Here is a 15,459-nt window from a genome sequence, read left to right on the forward strand (position 1 = left end):
GTTGACAAACTAATTCTCCCATGTGAAGGACTGTAAGTCACAGGGTAATTACCCAAATTAGTCACACAGATTGAACCTGTTCTATTAAAAAGCCTGCTGTAACATATGCTGGCTTTATCATTTACAGATATATAGTTAAATACACCTCACGACACTAAGAAATCCATTGGGTTTTTTTTTTTCTAAGTGCTCCCTACTTTAGTGAGTTCTACAATGTATTCCATTCTTGTCAAGCCTTGTTTTTCTCTGAAGGTATGTATCCAAAAAACAAATATCACCTGGTAAATATATTAATACAAAGAACAACCAAGATATAAATAACTAAGAATAGATCTATAAAATAATAGCAAAAATGGCAATGGCAAAAATAGAGATGGAATATCATTCATTGCTATGGAAAATTAGGGTAGTATAGCACATAATTTCTACATAAACAATGGCAAAACAAAGGAAGTAAAACAAGACAACAATAATAAAAAAAAAGATAAATGGAAATGTGATGTCTTCCTCTGTACCTGCAAAGTACCTGCAAAGGAATTAAAGCTCACGTCTCTGCCAAAGCATACAGCAGCTTGGCTGAAATCGCTCGCTATAGGGAAGCAAGGGCTGGCAATTTCATAAGGGTGGAAAATAAAGCATAAGCTAAGAAATCCACTGGTGATAACAGAACAACGTTACATGTGTGTTTTGATCTCTAACCAGAAGAACGCTCAAAAGGATGGCTGTCTTTAGCAAAGGTCATATTTTTCAAATACAACATAAATAGGATCAAAATACCTCCATACAAAATTTTTAATTGACCGTTCTAAGGTCCCTCTGATTATTTATCTAATACTCCACATAGTGCACTGGTAACACTGAAATACACGCAGAAGGTAGGGTGGAACTATTTCGAATTATTGTAAGAGGGAAATGCATGCCACCTCACAATGACTTCATGTAAGACAAACTATAATGGTATAAAAGTACGCAGACTAACAAGCGAGAAAGCAAGCAAATCATACTAAACCTACCAAACTAAACTTATAGCCAGCTCTAAAAAAAATATAGAATATGTTTTGTTCTTTTTTTTCTTGTCACTTTGCCACTAAAGCTACACAGAGATGTGGAGCTTGCTTAGTTCACGACAAGGACCAGGCAGATCACGCAAAGAGATCACAAGGAACAGCTTTAGAAACAAAATTTCATCAATGGTAAAAGCATCACGCTACGTACTCCTGGCTTCACTAACCGAACCCTGATGAGAATATGGACGTTAGCAGAGCAAGCGAAGGGAGCCTAACAGCAGCACCATCACTGTTCTTACACAGTGCCCTGAAACAAGAGGAGAGGAAAGAAGGCGATGGAGAATTTTTGAGAGAGGACAGTCGAAGTGTGGAATTAGCCACCCAGGTTGCTCAGATATGTCTGCAGAATGCTTGGTATGCTCAGTGTTATACCAGGGAAGTCGCTTGTACTCTGTGAGTATAAAATTAAACACAGATGATGTTCTTTTTCAAAGCAGGTACCACGATAAGGAGGAAAGACGACTCATCAAAAAAAAAAAAAGAAAATTCTGCAGGAAACCACTGAACTGCCAGTATTTCTGTTATAATTACCACATCGATTTCACAATAAAGTCCACAATCACCTGGAGGAGGAACAACTCTCTCCATCAAAGATAAAACTGATATATAAGATCTCGTAAGATTTATGGGTCAGCCACTACCCTGAAAGTAACTGTATCAACGACAAATGACACTGGATGTCAATGTATTTGGAAATAGTGCCGCTGCCAGATGTTTTGAGAGTCAGATACTGAAAGCATCCAGAAATCCAGTACTCGCGAGACACTGACAGCTGTCAAGAAAGTCATCTTCCAACAGTGAATTGCTTGGAGCTCTACCTCTGAGGATTTTACTTTGTCCTGCTTGAGGAGAAAGAAGAGGGCAGACAAAAGACTCATATGCTAAAGGCAGATGAAAAACACATGCATATTTTGACATATTTTATCCTCCTCATGGGCAGAACTCAAGAATACTGCTGAGGAAATCTGTGGGACCCAAGGGACAACTTCAGGATATTTCTTGAGGAGCATGTGGGGACTGAGTATTGAGGTTGAACATATGAGCCTAAAGACACAATTCTTGCATTCCCTCAAGCTACAGTTTGAGATGAAAAACGAGAGCTTATCTATCTATTTAGCAGGAGAAATCCCAGATAAACTGTGGATGAATGAGCTGCAGCATTCAAAGATTCAATCAGCCAACCAAAAACACCATTAAAGCTTAATCAGCTGCTAGCCACAATAACACTAGAAATCCCGAATCCAAAACCAGACAATGCATTTTCATTCAAGTAGGAGGAGACAGTATATTCAGGAATTATTCAGAAAAGCAAGAAAGTAAAAAAAAGTTCCACAGACCATGCTATAATAAAGAAGAACGTGTGGTAGTGATCATAGGAGAGAACTGAAACAAAAATTACAATAATTCCATGCTTGAAAAGAGGCAAATTTAGGTGTAGGGAGTTATAAGAATGGCAGAATTATACAATAATGCCATATTGAAGTGCACATATCAGGCCCAGAATTCACACTACATAGATCAACCTACACAAATCAACATGCAGAAGGATCTGGTGCCAATGGGTTACAGGAATGCCAGTTCCTGCTCTTGCCGAATTTCAGACTGATGTAGTATCAGACAAATCTAGACCACACAATCATGGATCCTTGGCTTGAGTCTTCCCTGTCCCTGCAAGGTCTGTGTTCATTTACTTCTTTTCCAAACATAACCAAAGGCCTTTGCTGAGTCAGATAAATCTCCAAAGTGTAATGTGCCTGTAAGGTGGACTCCTTGTGTGGAAGGATCCTCTCAAATACCTAGGATTACATTACTGATTCCAATCTTTATCCAGTTGATTATCACCACAGAATGTGTGCTGAGACTGGCATCTGTCCCAAGACTACCGTTCTCTCCTCCTTTCTCCTTTATCTGAATGAAGAAATCAATAAGGTATATCTTGTTACTCAGGACAGTGAGACTCGGCCAATCAAACAATCAAAATATATGTAATGAAGTGCTTTAAATATATATATATTCATTTCTTCATGGACAATTCTTCTATGGAACAAAAGCGCTTGGTGCAAAAAATCCACCTTTTAAGAACTATGGAAATATTTAGACCTTTACCTAATGAAAACTGATATAATTTTCAGCAGATGTTTTGCACGTAAAAAGAAACAAAAATTACATTTTCATGTGTCAATTTACGCAAAACATACTTTAGCATCAATACAAAATTAATTTGAATAGTACTTATTTTAAATGTGCAACCTCACACAATTGGACAAGTATTTTTCTGTGGACCATCGAAAGCAGCTCTTCGTGTCCAACAGCTAGTAAAATCTATTTTGCTATTTTGTTGCTTTACCTGACATTGGAAAGCTTATTAGTTTTGTTCATTACCAAGAAAAAAAGCAGTATTTCATGTCAATAACAAGACAAGATGCAAGAATAGCTATAAGCCCAGTTCCATTTTTAGTGGGAAATACTAGCAAGTCATCTGAAAATTTAGGAAATGTTTCCCATATGACACAAAGGACAATACGTAGTGGATGCCAGAAAAGTACATGCTGTGCTATTCAGTGGTGCATCGCACTCCCTTTCACCCTTCTGCTGCCTCATCATGTCAATTTTATTAATTTTCACATCCTGCAATTCTAAATAAATACTGTATCACTTCTTCGCTGCCACCCTTCTTGTGACTGACTGATCACAGAGAACTTGACAGTCCTTGCATGTTTTGGCAGATCTGAAATGAATTCTAACAGAGAAAACGAATGAAAAAAAAATCACCGGACAAAAGCCTGTTAAAGAAACATACTACTAGTTTGCAACTGTGGATTTTACCTCATGTTACTCACGGAATCACAAAATAGGTTGGGGGATCGGAGAGACTTTGAAGGTCATCTAGTCCAACCCAACTGCAGTGAGCAGGGGTATCTTCAACTGGATCTGGCTGCTCAGGCTGAGCCCGATCCAACCTGGCTTGAACACTGCCAGGGAGAGGACATTCACAACTTACTCTGCGCAACATGTTCCAGTGCCTCACCACCTTCATAGTAAAGAATTTCTCCCTTATATCTAATCTAAATCTGCCCTGTTTCAGTCTAAACCCATTAGTCCTTGTGCTATCAGTACGTGCCCTTGCGAAATGTCCCTCTCCATCCTTCCTGTTGGCCCCTTCAGGTACTGGCAGGCTGCTCTAAGGTGTCCCTGGAGCCTTCTCTTCTCCAGGCTGAACCATCCCAACTTGCCCAGCCTTTCGCAACAGGAGAGGTGCTCCAGCCCTCGGATCACTGTTGTGGCCCTCCTCATGGAACAGGAATAAGCATCATCTCTACATTAGGCTCAAAACTTCTAATTGTTTATATTCTTTGGTAGAAGAACCTTAGTTGTACTAGCTGATGAATCTTTATCAGCTAGGCAAATGTTTATCTTGACTTCTAAGTTGTTGTACATATGTCGGATCTTCTATTTTTACTAAAAACCCCAGCAGTATGTCCCATACGGGATCGTGTAAGTACCATAGCAGAGGGGCTAGCTGCAGAATCAACCATCTACATTGCCAGATGGCACACCTGCTAGTCCATTCTGGGAAGAGTTTGCTCAAGAACAGAACCTCCATTTCTTGTTGCCAGTCTTCCTCCATAGCATAGTTATGGTGATGTAAAATCTCTCTCCACATTGTAGCGTCGTGTCAGACAACACATAACACTACTGAGTTAGACAGTGAAGATAATAATGTCAGGAACATGGGAATGGAGAAAGCAACATGCGTAGTGCAAGCAAGATCTTTTATGCAAGAATGAACAAAGGAAATTGCATGACAAAGATCAAAGACGCTATAATGATTTTTTGGATTTCCTTCAGCAGTTCTTCACAGTAAACAAGGTCTGCATTCCAATTAAAGTTCAGAAGCAGCTAAAAACTGCAGACGATTTTTTTTAATTGTTTTTTCCAGAGATCTAGAAATAGATTCTTCCCTGCTGATGCAGATAAACAGAAGGTATTCATGCTCTCTTAGACAGTATCCCCTTTCAAAACCTCCCTAAATTAGACAGCAGCAAGGCACTTCTGGTAATCTCCCCCTTCCTCCCTTCTGTTATGTACCCCATTTCACCTTCCTCCCCTCCTTGCCGTGTATCTATGACCTCCTTCAGCAAAGATCAGAAGACATGAACATTGGCTTCCACAGGGGAATCACTATGTCAAAAGAACACCCTTATATTCAGTACTTCAAAATATAAGGATCTCAAAGCACTTCTCAGCACATAATGTAATATAATATATTGAGAATGCAATATTCTCAGTCTCTGCACGGAAAAGGAACTATAGTCACGTAGTAAGCCAGTGGCACAGCCAGGATTGGGATCTTTGCCTTGTGCCATTTGCCTAGGTGGAATTTCCATTCAAACTAAAACGTCCACATGAATTTTCAACCGGATGACACCGGCCACTTCTTACACAGTAATAACGCTTTCTCCACCCTTCCTTTTCAGAATAATTGTACTGTGCTAACACTTCCTGATCAGCATCAGCGAAGCATGTGTGTGTGAGGTAGCACACAGTATGTTTCCCAAAGTCACTGATAAAAAGTGAATTACAGCATTAAAGCATTTAGTAATATATAAAATATCACAAGGAAAGCTCCATCATTGTATTACAAAAAGGTATGCTAATGAAAGCTGATAAATAAGTAAAAGTACAACTGAACTTTAACCTATTTTAAAGTATACCATCAACATGTTTAAGAAATTACATAATAAAAATATATAGCTACGATTTCTTAAAAATCAAGTAAAAATTTTCCTCTTCTGCTCAATTCCCTCCTGTCTACTATAATCTCAATCAAAGCAATGAGACAGGATGGGTGCTTGTTTTGTGGCACTTGAAGAACCACATACAGAGTCACGCGACAACAATCTCCTCTTTTCATGTAGCACATAAAAAAATCATGAGGTTATGCATCCTGGCATATACGAATACCTGGAAAGGTTCTAGGTACTAAGTAGAAAATATGATGATCCAGAAAAAAACTGTCTTGCAGGTTGCTTCTGGCATCCAGGCTGAGGGCTGGACCATTGGACCTACACTAAACTTGGTAAAATCTGAAGATCTCTGGTTCCAATTCAATGGACTCTCCCAGCTTAAGTAAGCATTAGGTTAGCTCCCTCTGGCTCCAATTCTAGAATCATGCCCATTAGTGGTCACACTGCAGCTAATGTGACTGCTCACCTGATTAAAGGTATACATATGTTAAATGTGCTGGGGGTCTTAATGGAATAATCAGATCCAGGTGACACTGTACTTGATTTTTACCTTCTTTCTGTTGTTTTTTACATCAAAAAGCATCAGAAGCAATAACACTCCAATACATAGTACAAGCTAAGCACATTTTAACTTGGGTTTGGAGGGCTTTTGTTCTAGTTTTTTCTTATAATAAACTGCACTTCACTTTACATATTGCTACTATATTGTGGTCTGTTGTATGCTGCAACAAGCACTTCCTATACATGACAATAATTTCAAATCACACAAAATGTAGAAGTTCTACTTCAGAGGACTTCTTTTTCTACGAATCTAAGGGACCATACTCCAAGTCAGCAAACATATTTTTCCTTTCATTATAAAAGGAGCCAACAAGTAAGGATATTAAATGAAGAAAATATTCTAACACAAGAGTACAAGTACAGACTTTATGAACCAACCATTCATTTTAGTTTGGAATCAATCTGAAAAGAACAAAATTATGCATCAAAGTGTATCTGCAATTAGCATGCGCTGATAGCTTTCTGCCGTTATTGGTTCAATATTAATTTGAGACCTTGCCCAATAACATCAACACAAATTAGCCAAGACTCAGAATGGCAATCAAGTTGGGGGACCTATCCTGAAAAGTGGTACTAACAACTTTCCAGCATGAATGAGCTTCTCAATCCTGCAGCTGTTTTTAAAAGCTTCCTCCCAAAGGCACATTTAGAACTAAATTAAATGCAACTTTGACTTAATTAACATTTTAAATGATAATGAATACAATGTAGATTCACAGAAGGCATTTTCATTGTGTTATAAAACTGATAAAAATTTAATAACTCTTTGTTAATAAGTTATGTCTCTCCAGACCCATAAAGCCTAAGGCAGTCGGTGCTGTAGTCTAAGGTCTAATCCAGGTTCCTGATGCAGGTGGAATAAAGAAGCAGAAGACTGACTTGACACTTGACATTTGCTCTAAGCCTGCTCTGGATCAAGCCACTGCTTGTTCATAAGTACTTTATTTCACATAGTAAAGGTCAGAATTTGGGCTCAAGGCAGGGCTATGACAGAAATGCTCAAGATGAAACTGAGCCAGTTCTGGCATCTGTCGCTTGAAATAGCTTGGAAACAGTAGAGCAGGAGAGCTAACCGGCTAGCATCTGTCCCACACCAAGGAGGTAACGGGAAGAATCTGCTGCCTGGTGGTAAGGAACTGTCATGGTGAGTTTCACGACAACCAGCCACACTCAGGAACTAAAAATGCAAACATAATTTCCATGTCACCTTGCATAAGACCCTCTGCTAAATTCACTCCACGGGATGCAGACAGCGTCTTTTCTAGCTTGTCCCCATCAAAGCAAGCCACTCACTAGTCTCTTCCCTGTGACCCTGGCAAGAATCACTACTCAATGTACAGGCCTAAAGGAATCAAATGCAGACTTCTTGATCTCTTCCCTCCACACACACCTTCCCAGTTCTTCAAAAGATTTTCTGCCAAACACAGCAGTGCCTCCATCCCACAGTGATGCAAGAGCCCATCTCCTTATTACAGACATCACAAATTGGGCAGAGCATCCTCTCATCAGCCTATTGGTAAATACTGCATCACAAAACTAATCTGAAGAGGCATGTGCTTCATTATTGCATGAGTAACAAGTTAAGATGGTCTCACTTTTACCACTCTACCATCTAAAAAGGAACAGCTTGGTTTGGGGGGTCGTTTTGGGTTTTTCCCTACTCTTGCACTTCTACATCTCAGTGTTCATCCATATTCTCATATTATACCCAAAAGCAAGTTAAATAATTTAGCAGCACTCAGGTTCTATTAAAATATAGAATAAAAGGGATTCATATTTAGAGTGTTTGAGACAAACTACATACCTGAAGCCGCCTATTGTAAAATACCTACTGTTTCATGTTACTTCCCCCTGCTCCGTAATTAATGTCATCTATTCAGTGAAATATAAAAGTCTCGGTGCATTCATTCACAGGAAAAAATGATGGAACAGGTACTTGGAGTTTCAGGAGGGCATACACCAGCCCACTCGGATCACTGCTTCTATCTGTTAGCAACGCAGAAAAGCATACAGTTGCGTCAAGGAGAGGATCACCCGAAGGTCTGCACATCAAGAATGATAGAAAGGCAAACAAATCGCAGGTTTGGTTCAGTGAAAGCACTGTTCCAGCAAGCACTTCTGGAATGCTGGGTAAGACTGTGATTGCATATATTGAGTCAATCCATCCTATCTCCTTTAGTAGAAACACCTGCACGCACCTTTGTACAACTGCCACAGGGAGAAGAAGATGGAAAGAAAGTTGGTTAGGTAGAATTGCAAGTATAAACTAAGACTGAAAGTGGAAGAGTAATTAGGAGATTTTCGTTCTCAGAAAAGCAGATCTCAAGGTGTCTGGCTTCTGACTTGCCAGTACCACAGGCTGGAAATATGGCAAATCTCTAGCATATACAAGCATTGACTTCATGTCAGTGGCTAGACCATAAGAACCTGTATAGAACAGCACGGGAACCTCCCACGTTGATATTTTCTTTTTCAATTGTTCCATTGTCTGGTTTTATATGCTTCAGAACCCCACTGGACAGTTTTGGTAACAGCAGCTTTCTTGACAGCAGTTCATTCTAAGAAGGTGGTTAAGGGAGGCAAGTTGGTTTTCTTCATTACTCGGTAGCAACGCAGACTACAGTAATATGTAGATGCCTGACTTTTTTCCAGCTGTATTGGACTTGTATCTTAACTGAGTTATCTAAAATAATATTTTTCTCTGCAAAACTGAACACTTAAAAATATATAAAGGTGTCCATTTTTACATTATTCTCTCTGTTTTTAAAGGGGACACATGCAGTGTTGTAGAGGTATTTAGAAGAAATGTCATATCCATGTCAACTGCTCAGGAACACAATCCTGAATACACAGGAACTGGTGTAAATGAAGTAAAAATCTGTCACCCTAAAAGAAAGAACAACATTTGGAACTAGGTTTACATAAATCAATCTATTACCCACACCATGGTTCACAGGCTTATGATTTATATTCTCTGTAGCTTTGAATTAACAGGAACTTACTTGGCACTGTGTTTCATTCTAATGTCCAATTTTCATTAATCTCATTAAAAAAAAAAAAAGAAAAACAAAACAGGCTACACAAGGTAATGCTATATCACTCTCCACTATACAGAGTTGGGGTCACTCCACAGAAGCGAGCTGTAAAAACATAACCACCTGATTATAATCACTTGCTTATGATGTTATGATGCCATCCCTGAGGGGCAACATCTGTCTTTCTTTTCCAAGCAGACCTTATCGCTCATTTACTCCTTCAATTTCTTCTTCCTCAACACATTAAAGGCGTGCTATAGGGTTTTTGTGCAGGACAAAGATGAGATCGTGTGACCACACAGGAATCAGCAGGTTATATTAAAAAGAAAGCTGTTAATGCAGCATATGGAAAAATAACAATTTTGGAGCAAATGAGTCTCCATCGCTCCTGTGGCCACAACAGAATTCTCACAGCTCAGAAAATGTGTGTAGTGGGAGAGAGCAGTGGTAGTATCCCACCTTTTCCTCCTGAGACTATTACAACTCTAATGTAAATGGGATCACATTTAAAGTTGGTTTGAGAATCTCTCAGTCTCTAGCTGGTATCTCTATCCCATAAAAGGGAAAGCATCGCGGCTAAAGGGTGAAAAGAGAATTCGAGCACTAGCTCATCCATAAAAACAAGTATTTCTTGCTGTCTTGGCTACTTCATCGGGACTAGAGAAGTAGTAGGTTAGTTCTGTTGTGTAGAAAGCAGAAGATAGGAGAAATAAAGACTACACTGTCTTTTCAGCCCGTAATTTCAGAATCGAGGACTTTATAGTCAACTGATGTAGAAAAGCCAAAGCAGAGTTAAACAACTGATGAGTTTTAGATACACTGACCGATGTGTGTGTATTATGCGTTATTCTCTCTAGCTAAATCAGCAAGCCACGTGTCATTTCAACTCTCATTACAGAATTAATTTTTTTTTAAGTTGTAAAGACACACAGGCAGGGCCTACGGTGCCCTAAGCAGCACAGGTCAATGAAGCAGCTGGAGAGTTCCTTGACCACATTGCCAGACAGGTTCAACACAGCGTATCAACCATGGTTCAACAGTCATCTTATTTAAGCTACCCAAAATGTTCATCTAATCTTGCAGAACAAAATTTTAGGTCCTTTGAGAAAAACTCAGCGGCTAACTTCTCTGTTCAGCATAAACCACGTGATGGCACTAGAAGACCAGACAGAATATATGGTTCTAAACTGGGCTTGGCACACAAGTAGGTACATGCTTTGGCTACTTTCAAAAGTTCAGCTTTCCTCCAGCTTATCTTAGCATGGTCCTTCTTTCCAAATAGAATGGCTAGGGGTTGGGGCTGAGCCCTGAATTAAAAATATAGTGATAATTAGTCTTGTCTTTTATCTCTGGAGATCCCCGATATTCCCCAAAGCCAAAGTCTTCACATAAAGCTTCTCAGAACTATCAGAGCATGCCAAAGCATGTTTTCTCACAAGCAGAATTAGATATGCCTGGGCCTAGTATCAAGAATGTCCCTGGAAGTTTAGATTCCCGTGGCAGTGGGCACGGTGACAAGTTTAGAAAAGGTTTCCTTTTGGAACATGAACTTTAGATGTTCCTGAGAAGCACAGCCATATGGCGATATGGAAACACAGAAATTAAATGGTTCAGGTTAAGTTTCTGTCTGTATGAATTCATCATTTGAATGGCACTCTCCAAGATTTGGCACAGACCTAAGCAGAAACATCATGCTTATTAGTCACATAATTTCATTGCATAAACCAGCCCAGGTTTTTTAGTGGCTAAGTGCCTCTCTCCACTCTAATTCACTTGAGTCTCCAGTACAAAAAAAATGCTTGGCCCACTTGACTGCTGTTCATGTAGCAACCTACCCAATGCAGCTAAACCTGAAAAAATGTAGACACAAAAAAATTTAAACTTCTATTTCCTTACATTCACAAAGATCATATCAATTTTTTTCCAGGGAGCTGCCTATAAACTCAAAAGCTATTTTAATGTAATTACATTTAATCAAATTATGATTTTCTTTTTCTGGAAGTACAGGCAACAATATAATAACAGAGAAACCGATTCACAGTGGAAAATACACTGCAAGTGCTGTTTACGTATTATACAATTAGTACACTAAATCTTGTGTACATCACTGAATATGCAAATAGGTATCTTCTATGTGACAAGAGATCCTTACAAACAGCATTAATTCCTACAAAAGCTACTCATTGTTTCAAGAAGTTTCATACAATGGTTTGTGATTTTATTTACCTTGGGAAAAAAGCGCCTGCTTTTATAACCAAAAGGGAAAAAAAAAAAAAACAAACCAAAAAGAAAATGGAAAGAAAGAAATGCATTAAGCAATTGTAGAAGCAAACCAACCCAGCTGGGGCACCACGACCAAAGCAAGCCCTGTAATAGTATAATGACCTTTAATGAGTGTCTGGGGAAACAATACAGTCCTAGCATAAAAGACAAAGGGCAAAACCCATCATGGCTCCAGTAACACTAATTCAAAATGATTTTTAGAACAACTAAAGAATGTAAGAGAGGTAATCTGATCCACCAATCTGACCTCACTTTGATTCCAGGGCCCTGCTGCTGCCATTTCTAATTGTGAAACACTCTACATTTCACATCTGCTCATATTTAATGAAAAGCCGACTCTCACCGCCATTCTTTCAGCTAACTAGCTCTGTCAAGATGGGCATCATACGACCCCTGTGCACTGCAAAGAAAACACACTGATTTCTACTGAAGTCTTGCCAGCGAAACGCTGCACTCGTGTGTGTATATATATATTTTAATTGGAAAAGAAAGGCTTATGCTGCTTTGCAGAGAGTGTGAATTGGTATTGATTTTCGTACATATTATTAACAGTCAAAGGTGAGTAGTCTCACAAGGGGCAGAGGGAGATCTCTTTTGATTTGATGGAGTGATGAAGGGGGGAAAAGGCCCTTGAAAGATAGGATGCTAAAAATCCCCAAAGCTGTCAATATCACTTACTCTTCTAAACATAATGCAGATCTAATGTGTTTCCCAACAGTACTGTTTTTGGTGGCGATAATACCATTATTGTGGAGGTTTTTGGCTCAGCAGGCAACACAATCAAAAATGTTTACTTTATCTTCCTCTGTAGAGTCTTAAGTGAACTTGAAAGCTATGGTAAACCTACAAATCATGGTTTCTCTTTCCTTGCCAAACAGAGCTAATAGCAGAAACTTTACCCATTTGTAGGGGACATAGTCATTTAGCCTGGTCTGGCTTCTGTTAACACTAGTGCTGGGACCCAACCACACACTCTCTGCACTGGTCTGTGTTAACGCAAACTATACCAGGCACTGTGTCATCGAGGCTGTTAGGCTGCGTAAGTAACACTGCCTGCAGTAATTCTCAATCCGGGAGGGTTTCTTGTTCACTCTCCCTAACAAAATATGTTTTGCTATGTTTTACTCTGATAAAGGTCTCTCTTAAGGATGCTCCTGTAACTTAGAATAGGACTTAACACTGGGAACCATCTCCCCTGAGGTCATGCACAAGTTGCAACCAAGAAGATAAAAAGGACATTCAGAGTGCTTATACACATATACAGAGAGATTTCTGGTGAAATCTCTAAGAAATCCTGTTAGAATCAGTTTAATTGACGCAGTCTCCAGACAAAAAATGCTAACAAAAATCATGGTATTGTTATTTACGCCACATTTGTGGCTAGAAAAATAGTTCAAATGGCAAAATAGTTAAACCCATGTCATTCAACCACTTGGACTATTTAGTGCAACACACATATGGTATCAAAAGGCAATCAGATGTGTTATCTACTAACTATAGTACAATCTTAGTAGTGGAAGGCAATTTTCTCCATGATGACTCGTAATATAAAGCAGACATGCTTCCTGATCAAAACTCCTAATACTCCCTTATAGATCTATCTGAATGATATTATAGGTTTTCTTTGCCGTTTGGGTAGGGAAATGAAAACAGGTCGTGTCCCAAGACATAATTTTGCCTGTTATGGATGTCTAAAGAGGGTAAGAAAATAAATAAAAAAAATCCAAACACCATTTTATCTAACAACCTTTCTCAATTGTTGACACCACGCTGATAAAGGACGCTTTGGAATCCCTACTGCTTGCCCACAGAATTAACAGCTATGCAGAATTGTTCTCATTCTGTCTTTTCCCTCTCAACTCTGATCTTTCAAAAGAGCTTTTGAGGCATATTCCAGAACGGTACTGTCCTATGGGACAGATTCTACAATAAATTTCAAAAAGTTTGCCTCCAGAAGTTTGCACTAGCCTAGCCTTTCTAAACAGGCACTACAAAAAGTACAACTGTTTTTACTAAGATTTCTGCAGTTTGGTGTTGGATGGAAGGTCCTGCTTGATTGAGAATGACGGGTTACAAACAAAGCTACAGCTAATGGTAGCAGTACAGAATAGAATTCCAGCTACTACAGGTCAGCTACTAAGTTGTATCCTGTACATTTATTCACTGCCTATTGTATGCTGCTCTAGCGCCAGCACTATTAAAGCTGTCTGCTTAGCATCAGTCATAGATTTAGACACAGGTCTGTCCCTCCACTGAAGCACTTATTGTTTAATTAATGACAATTATATTGTATGAATTAAATAAAAAAGATGTCACCAAACTGCACTACTAAGGTCCTGCATGCTATTGCAAGAGCATGCTTCAGAAAGAGCACACAAAGCAAAATAACGAATTACATTTTTCATATTAAAAAGAAACTAAAACAGAAATATAAATATAGAGCTCTATTAAAATTTGGGTTTGACTTTTTTAAAAAGCATCAGCCCAGTAAAACTCACAGAACTACAATGTACGACACAAGACGGGGATGATACCACAGACACCACAGACATGGAACAGCATGTGTTGGTGTTAAAACTTACAGGCACGTAAACTGGTGGAGCAATCATTAACAGAGACAGAAGAAAGTGGGAAGGCTCTCTCAAGGGTGTCCATGTTACTATGTACACTGCCTGACATGCAAGAGCAGTCACGCTCAGAGCGTCCGCAATCAAAACAACATGCCAGTTTCATTCTCTTGTAGATGGACATCTTGGCTATAACCATGTGTTGGATGGGAGGAGAGGAAGAGCAGCAGGTTAATGGCAAGGTTATATATATAACAAGGCAGCTGGAAGGTAATTTAAGGGATTTAATACAGGCCTTAGTTTATGTTAACAGTCTTGACCCAGAAAAAAAAATGCAACTAGATTATTGATAACGCTTTGGCTGTACATTAAAAGTAGGGCAAAAGATAAATTGCTCTTTATTTCTGTTCAGTCTTACAGGGTGACCGCAGACGTGGGGAAGAATTACTGTTTACAGTCAGGTGTTTAGATCAAAAAAGAACATAGTAAAAGCAGAGCATCCTAAGAAAATATTTTTCCCTTGGCACAATTAATACTATTGGGCTAAAATGAAAAGAAAAATCTAAAGTTGCTAATCCATTAGACATTTTTGGCTTATCCTGCTTCCTGTAAACATCAAGATCTTTTATATATCTATATATATATGTATGTATACACACACAAAAACACACATACACATATATTCTTACATACACACGCTCACACACATATACATTATACACATACATGCATATATATACATATATATAAATATATTCATTCTTAAACATATGCTAATAATTTCTCAGTATTAAACTGTGCCAGGGAACACCTTCATCACAATAAATTACACAGTACTGAAGAATTACAAGATGTTCATAAAATTTTCTGAAAAATTTACTTTGTTTACATTATATCTTCAGGAATTCAAATTAAACTCTTGACAGAATACCAATATTTGTCCATATAAGAGACACAACTAGTAATGGTAAATATGCTCGACATTAAAATCAGTTCACAAATAAGGCATCACCAAAAGCAGACAGAGCATTGGTCCACTGAAACATGCTGAACCAATCGTTGGCACTTTTTCTGCTCTGGATTCAAAGGCAGATTGAGAACCAGATAACCAAGTGTAGAACTAGAGGCTAATTCCAAAAGGAGTGCCGGGTTCGAACAGAACATTTATGTCCTTCAAGTCATGGGAATGTCCTTGTTA

At 38.8% G+C, this 15,459-nt stretch overlaps 1 protein-coding gene across 21 annotated transcripts in view; it reads right to left on the reverse strand.

Moving 5' to 3' along the window:
* The window catches only part of KCNMA1 (potassium calcium-activated channel subfamily M alpha 1), a 510,287-nt gene that overhangs the window by 88,384 nt on the left and 406,444 nt on the right, over positions 1-15,459 (reverse strand). For 2 of the 21 annotated variants that reach the window (XM_075422940.1, XM_075422941.1), the window contains exon 19: positions 14,277-14,450. The exons of the other annotated variants lie outside the window; for them this stretch is intronic. In XM_075422940.1, coding sequence (XP_075279055.1) covers positions 14,277-14,450 — 174 coding nt within the window. The remainder of the gene's footprint in view (positions 1-14,276; positions 14,451-15,459) is intronic. 21 annotated transcript variants of the gene reach the window in all.

This window comes from Opisthocomus hoazin, chromosome 6 (assembly GCF_030867145.1).
Source record: "Opisthocomus hoazin isolate bOpiHoa1 chromosome 6, bOpiHoa1.hap1, whole genome shotgun sequence".
In the NCBI taxonomy this organism is placed as follows: Eukaryota; Metazoa; Chordata; class Aves; order Opisthocomiformes; family Opisthocomidae; genus Opisthocomus; species Opisthocomus hoazin.